Raw genomic sequence first — 7,527 nt, forward strand, 5'->3', positions numbered from 1 at the left:
AAAGGTATTCTGTAAACCAGGGGTGTCAAACTCATTATCATTGAGGGCCACATAGTACTAATGGCTGCTTTCAGAGGGCCGTTCTGGTAAATAATACATACACCAACAAATAGACCATTCACAACAAGTTGTCCTAATTATCATCGCAAAAGCAGCAGCAATTTAGGATATAGGGAAGGCGCAATAAGATTGTCAATATCAGTTCATACTGTCTATTAAGTTTAGCCTGTTGCATTCTTCTAGTGTCACTTTTTAACTGGTTGCACTGTTCTTACTTTTCAGGTTCATGATGCGCAAGAGCTGAGTAAGTACAATGTGTGCTTGAATGATTTGCGTAAGAGCATTGCCTCGGCCCTGAATCATGTAGCTGTGGCCCTGCTGAACAAGGTGAGCCCAAAGACGCTTTAGCTTTAGTGCAATTTGACGTCATTCTAAGCAGCTCTCTTTGGACTGCAGGTGTTGAACTGGAGGGTGGTTGATTGCAATTTGGCCATTGGAATCTGTACGCTGCTCCCGAACGAGGAAGTCTTTAAAATACTGTGGAAGATTACCGACAACACGTGGGAAAACTATGATAAAATCTTGGTATTTGATATGAGTTCACCACCTATGTTTTACAGTCTTACTGTCATTATTGTATGAAGCTGTGGGAATTTTATACATCAGGGATGCACAAAGTGAGTGTATTATTGTATAGTATATTAAAATCGGTTCTTATGTTATCTTAGCTTTTAAAGACAAAGCTAAAATGTTGATATATTTGCATTACTTGACTAACATAGTATTGGTTTGAACAACTTTAATGCATCTTTTAATGCACAAAATGTATCAAAGTGGCCCCCGCATTCCTTCAATTGTGGCCATCGGAGGAAAAGGTTTTGGCACCAAACTTGAGTAGATTGTGATCCAACCATGTCTCTTGATTTTTTTCAGGCTGTGGCCAAGATTGGGGCTAATCTCTGCTGTTTGTACGATAAAGTGGAGGAAAAAGAGAAGTTTCTTTCTGTCATCGCTGAGGCTGAATGGGGCATCAAGCTTGCCAAATTAGAGGTAAAACAGTACTTATAAATATATATATATATATATATGTATATTATAAATATATATATATATATAAATATATATATATATTTTCCTACATATGTATATTTAGGAAAATGCCTTATGTATATGTATAAATATATATATATATATATATATTATACAGTGGGGCAAACAAGTTTTTAGTCAGCCACCGATTGTGCAAGTTCTCCCACTTAAAATGATGACAGAAGTCTGTAATTTTCATCATAGGTACACTTCAACTGTGAGAGACAGAATGTGAAAAAACAATCCAGGAATTCACATTGTAGGAATTTTAAAGAATTTATTTGTAAATTATGGTGGAAAATAAATATTTGGTCAACCATTCAAAGCTGTCACTGATGGAAGGAGGTTTTGGTTCGAAATCTCACAATACATGGCCCCATTCATTCTTTCCTTAACACGGATCAATCGTCCTGTCCCCTTAGAAGAAAAACAGCCCCAAAGCATGATGTTTCCACCTCCATGCTTCACAGTAGGTGTGGTGTTCTTGGGATGAAACTCAGTATTCTTCTTCCTCCAAACACGATGAGTTGAGTTTATACCAAAAAGTTCTATTTTGGTTTCATCTGACCACATGACATTCTCCCATGTGCTCTCTGGCAAACTTCAGATGGGCCTGGACATGCACTGGCTTAAGCAGGGGGACACATCTGGCACTGTAGGATTTGATTCCCTATCGGCGTAGTGTGTTACTGATGGTAACCTTTGTTACTTTGGTCCCAGCCCTCTGCAGGTCATTCAATAGGTCCCCCCGTGTGGTTCTGGGATTTTTGCTCACCGTTTCATGATCATTTTGACCCCACGGGATGAGATCTTGCGTGGAGCCCCATATCGAGGGAGATTCTCAGTGATCTTGTATATCTTCCATTTTCTGATAATTGCTCACAGTTGATTTTTTCACAGCAATCTGCTTGCCTATTGTAGATTTACTCTTCCCAGTCTGGTGCAGGTCTACAATTCTTTTCCTGGTGTCCTTCGACAGCTCTTTGGTCTTGGCCATAGTGGAGTTTGGAGTCTGACTGTTTGAGGCTGTGGACAGGTGTCTTTTATACAGATAACAAGTTCAAACAAGTGCCATTAATACAGGTAACGAGTGGAGGACAGAAGAGAGCCAGAGATCTTCCTTGTTTAAAGTGACCAAATACTTATTTTCTACCTTAATTTACAAATAAATTCTTTAAAATTCCTACAATGTGAATTCCTGGAATTTTTTTTTCACATTCTGTCTCCCACAGTTGAAGTGTACCTATGATGAAAATTTCAGACCTCTGTCATCTTTTTAAGTGGGAGCACTTGCATCGGTGGCCGACTAAATACTTTTTTGCCCCAATATATATATATATATATATATATATATATATATATATGTATATGTATATATATATATATATATATATATATATATATATATATATATATATATATATATATATATATATATATACATATATATATATATATATATATATATATATATATATATATATATATATATATATACATATATATATATATATATATATATATATATATATACATATATATATATATATATATACATATATATATATATATATATATATATATATATACACACACACATACACACACCCCTGGCAAATTGTTTTAACCCAATGCGACCCCGAGTCAAAAAGTTTGGGTACATCTGCTGTAGACGTTCACCTTGCAGCACGTGCAATGAGCAAACTTGTCCAAAAGATGCCGCCAAAGCACAAACAATAATACACCATTTCAGTGTCTTTGTATGTTTGTTTTTTTTTGCATTCTGGCCGTCACCGCAGGAAAATCCATAAATTGGCCGCACCATTTTATAAGCCGCAGGGTTCAACGCATAGGAAAAAAAGTATCGGATTATGGTCCAAAATGTACAGTATATTGCACAACTCAGTAGCAACAGAACCAATGTTGTAATAGCAACAAAGAGAATTAAAGAGCACTGATAATTAGGGTTGTCCAATAATATTGGACTGACGATATTATCGGCCGAAAAATGCTTTAAAATATAAAAATATAATATCGGAAATTATCCGTATCGGTTGCAAAATTAGAATGACAAACACATTTCGGGAGAACATCTGCACCGTAACACAACAGAACAAATACCCAGAATACCTTGCAGCACTAACTCAGGGACGCTACAATTTTTTTCCATAACTTGAGTTGATTTATTTTGGAAACCCTTGTTACATTGTTTAATGCCTGCAGCGGGGCATCACATCAAAATTAGGCATAATAATATCTTAATTCCACGACTGTATATATCGGTATCTGTTGATATCGGAATCGGTAATGAAGAGTTGGACAATATCGGAATATCGGATATCTGCAAAAAAGCCATTATCGGACAACCACTCAGTCACACTTAAAATACAGCTATTTTTTTTTCTTCTTCTTCTTCTTTGTCATAAAAAAGGGACGTTTTTGTCATGAAAAAGGGAGGTTTTGTGGATTTTGCACTAATTGTAAGTGTATATTGTGTTTTTATGTTGATTTAATAAAAAAAATTTTTTTTTTAAATTTTTTTTATTTATTTTTTTTTTACAAAAAAATATTCTGGGGACACTGTCCTACAGCCACAGCTGTTAATTCATTAAAATGATCCCAGCAATATATCCATCCATCCATTTTCTACCGCTTATCCCGTAGGGGGTTGCGGGGGGTCGCTGGAGCCTATCTCAGCTGCATTCGGGCGGAAGGCGGTGTACACCCTCGATAAGTCACCAAGTCATCGCAGGGCCAACACAGACAGATAGACAGACAACATTCACACTTAAATTCACACACTAGGGACCATTTAGTGTTGCCAGTCAACCTATCCCCATATGCATGTTTTTGGAATTTAATATATCTTTGCTGTCATGTGTTTTTTTTTGTGTCCCAGATCTCCATCCAGCCTGTGTTTCGCGAGTGGTCTGACTTGAGCATCGTGATCCCCATTCTGGTGAAAAACAAGAGGATCACTCCAGATATCATCCTTGACTACTGCAGGTAAAAAAAAAGTCAACTTCTGACTCCTCCTTCTTCTGCTTTGGCATTTCTCTACTGTGTCACAACTCTTGTCCTGTAAATCGTCTGAAGCACATTCGGTCTGGACCAAGACACCGTCATCAACCAGTACATCACCACCGTGCTACTGCTCCGAGGAGAGGAGGATGAAGAGGAGTGTGAAGAGGAGCTGGGTACTATTGGCCAACCGGACGCCAAGCCCCTGTGCCATGCGGACGCGCTAGAGCGTGTTCTGCAGATCATCCCCAAGCTGCATCATTCCAGCGAGCTCTTAACCAATCTTTCTGCTGCCATTTTCAAGGTGTGTGGTTATCTCAACAGGGACAGGGTTCCTCCGGATGCTTGAAATTCCTAAAAATACTAAAATGTTCCTATCAATTAAACATTTTCTTTTTAAAGGCCTACTGAAATGAGATTTTCTTATTTAAACGGGGATAGCAGGTCCATTCTATGTGTCATTCTTGATCATTTCGCGATATTGACATATTTTTGCTGAAAGGATTTAGTAGAGAACATCGACGATAAAGCTCGCAACTTTTGGTGCTGATAAAAAAGCCTTGCCTGTACCGGAAGTAGTAGACGATATGCGCATGACGTCACGGGCTGTGTAGCTCCTCACATCTGAACATTGTTTACAATCATTGCCACCAGTAGCGAGAGCGATTCGGACCGAGAAAGCAATGATTTCCCCATTAATTTGAACAAGGATGAAAGATTTGTGGATGAGGAAAGTGAGACTGAAGGACTAGCAAAAAAAAAAAAAAAGACTATACAATGGGAGCGATTCCGATGTTATTAGACAAATTTACTCGGATATTTCTGGAAAATCCCTTATCTGCTTATTGTGTTACTAGTGTTTTAGTGAGATTATATGGTCGTACCTGTACAACCTGAAGGTCGGCCTCGCACCTTTCTTCAGCACCAGTCGGCGGGTGGTGGCGATGCCCATCTTTGCCCTTTGCAAGTGACCCTCTTCGAAACACCATCTTTCGAAATGATCGCTGCATAATACACTGTACTTCCGCCATCCTAGTCACTGCCGTTGTGTCCTTGGGCAAGACACTTTACCCACCTGCTCCCAGTGCCACCCACACTGGTTTAAATGTAACTTAGATATCGGGTTTCACTATGTAAAGCGCTTTGAGTCACTAGAGAAAAGCGCTATATAAATATACTTCACTTCACTACTTTGTGTGTGTGGTCCAATCCAACAGAGTTCGCTTGACCGCTCTGTTCCATAGTAAAGCTTCACCGTCATCTTTCGGAAATGTAAACAATGAAACACCGGCTGGGTTTGTGTTGCTAAAGGCGGCCGCAATACACCGCTTCCGGCCTACAGCTTTCTTCTTTGACATCTCCATTATTCATTGAACAAATTGCAAAAGATTCAGCAACACAGAAGTCCAGAATACTGTGGAATTATGCGATGAAAACAGACGACTTATAGCTGGGAAAGGTGCTGGAACAAAATGTTCTCTACAATGCGTGACGTCACGCGCACGCGTCATCATACAGAGATGTTTCAGCAGGATACTTCGGTGCAAAATTTAAAATTGCAATTTAGTAAACTAACCCAGCCGTATTGGCATGTGTTGCAATGTTAAGATTTCATCATTGATATATAAACTATCAGACTGCGTGGTCGGTAGTAGTGGGTTTCAGTAGGCCTTTAATGCAGTAAAATGTTTCACTGCAACACCGGGGCAACGTCAGAAAAACCTATCATTCCCTCCCTTGGTAGCTTCACTTTTGACAAAAGAGCTCAAATCGTGGCTTGTCAAAACAATAAGAGAACCTCCTCTTTTTGGATTTGATACCAGCTCTGCCGCACCTAACTAGATGAGCACGTATCGTCTTTACACCCACCACATCATGGAAGATAATTTTGTAAAAAAAAAATAAATGAATAGAAAAAGGCTTGGTTACAGACCTTGAAATAAAGGGCTGCTACAGGCAGAGAAGCTGTTAGTTTAATGATTTTGGTTTTCTCAGACAAATAACCGAGCATAACGTTGCTGTTCAAAAGTGAGTGTGATGTTAGCACTTTAGCTAACATAGCCGTTTTTGTCCTCCTTTCTGATGCTTAATGTTCTGCTGTTGTACAGTACAGGCTAAAAGATTGGACACACCTCATTCAATGCATTTTCTTTATTTTCATGACTTTCTACATTGTTTGTCCCTGAAAGCATCAAAACTATTGATATAAAAAGTAATCAGAGCAAAAGGTGGCTATTTTGAAGGAACGAGAATATAAAACATGTTTTCAGTTATTTCACCTTTTTTTGTTATGTGGAGTTATGTACTTAACAAAAAAAGGTGAAATAACTGAAAACATGTTGTATATTCTCGTTTCTTCAAAATAGCCACCCTTTGCTCTGATTACTTTTTCGCACACTTATGGCATTCTCTCGATGAGCTTCAAAAGGTATTCGCCTGAAATGGTTTTCAATTCACAAGTGTGCTTAAAGCCCATCGAGAGAATGCCAAGAGTGTGCAAAGCAGACCTCTGCTCGGAGTACCAAACTTACTGTATAAATTGGATTGTTACTTGGATAATCAGCTGACTTTCAATGCCTTCCTCGTGCAGGTCAGTCCTTACAACTATGAAAGGATCGAGGTGGTGTTAAAGATCCTCCAGGTTGCAGATGAAAATGTGCCAGGTTTGCCTGTCAATCAGGTAAAAACAAGAATACTTTAAACATATAATATCAACACAGTCTTTGTTTTGTATTATGCAGCTGTCTTCTTTTTCACAGGCAATGGGCCTCCTTCAGCACTTGAAATCCTACAAGCGAAGGTCTCCCCCAACGGACGTGGAACAGACATATTTCCTGGAGAACAATCTGCAGCCCAGCCCCCTCCACAATGTCAGGCTGCCTTTTCACTTGCTCATGCAGATCAAACACTACTGGAAGATCATCTGTGAGTTGATCCTTATATTTTTTTTATTAAGACATTGTGTTTTCATTTTCCGGATCTGTTTTATGACTGTACCTTTGGCAAATTCCTCAGTTACTTTTTCTTTGAAAGGAAAAAAATATAATGTCACCCCCACCGGCTAGCTTATGTTACCATTAGTTAACAGAACACATATGTTTGACAATTGTCTATATTTTTCACAATAACAAAACAAATAAATTATATATATATATATATATATATCCATCCATCCATTTTCTACCGCTTATTCCCTTTGGGGTCGCGGGGTGCGCTGGTACCTATGTCAGCTACAATCGGGCGGAAGGCGGGGTACACCCTGGAAGAGTCGCCCCCTCATCACAGGTGTGGCGCAGTGGAAGAGTGGCCGTGCGCAACCCGAGGGTCCCTGGTTCAATCCCCACCTAGTACCAACCTCGTCACGTCCGTTGTGTCCTGAGGAAGACATTTCACCCTTGCTCCTGATGGGTGCTGGTT

General features: G+C 39.1%; 1 protein-coding gene across 2 annotated transcripts in view; it reads left to right on the top strand.

Annotated features, from left to right (window-relative positions):
* The window catches only part of kntc1 (kinetochore associated 1), a 119,975-nt gene that overhangs the window by 70,632 nt on the left and 41,816 nt on the right, over window positions 1-7,527 (top strand). For both annotated transcript variants that reach the window (XM_061902424.1, XM_061902416.1), the window contains exons 37-43: window positions 283-387; window positions 457-585; window positions 934-1,050; window positions 3,989-4,095; window positions 4,186-4,414; window positions 6,701-6,790; window positions 6,870-7,035. In XM_061902424.1, coding sequence (XP_061758408.1) covers window positions 283-387; window positions 457-585; window positions 934-1,050; window positions 3,989-4,095; window positions 4,186-4,414; window positions 6,701-6,790; window positions 6,870-7,035 — 943 coding nt within the window. The remainder of the gene's footprint in view (window positions 1-282; window positions 388-456; window positions 586-933; window positions 1,051-3,988; window positions 4,096-4,185; window positions 4,415-6,700; window positions 6,791-6,869; window positions 7,036-7,527) is intronic.

The sequence above is a fragment of the Nerophis ophidion genome, linkage group LG01, assembly GCF_033978795.1.
Source record: "Nerophis ophidion isolate RoL-2023_Sa linkage group LG01, RoL_Noph_v1.0, whole genome shotgun sequence".
NCBI classification, from domain to species: Eukaryota; Metazoa; Chordata; class Actinopteri; order Syngnathiformes; family Syngnathidae; genus Nerophis; species Nerophis ophidion.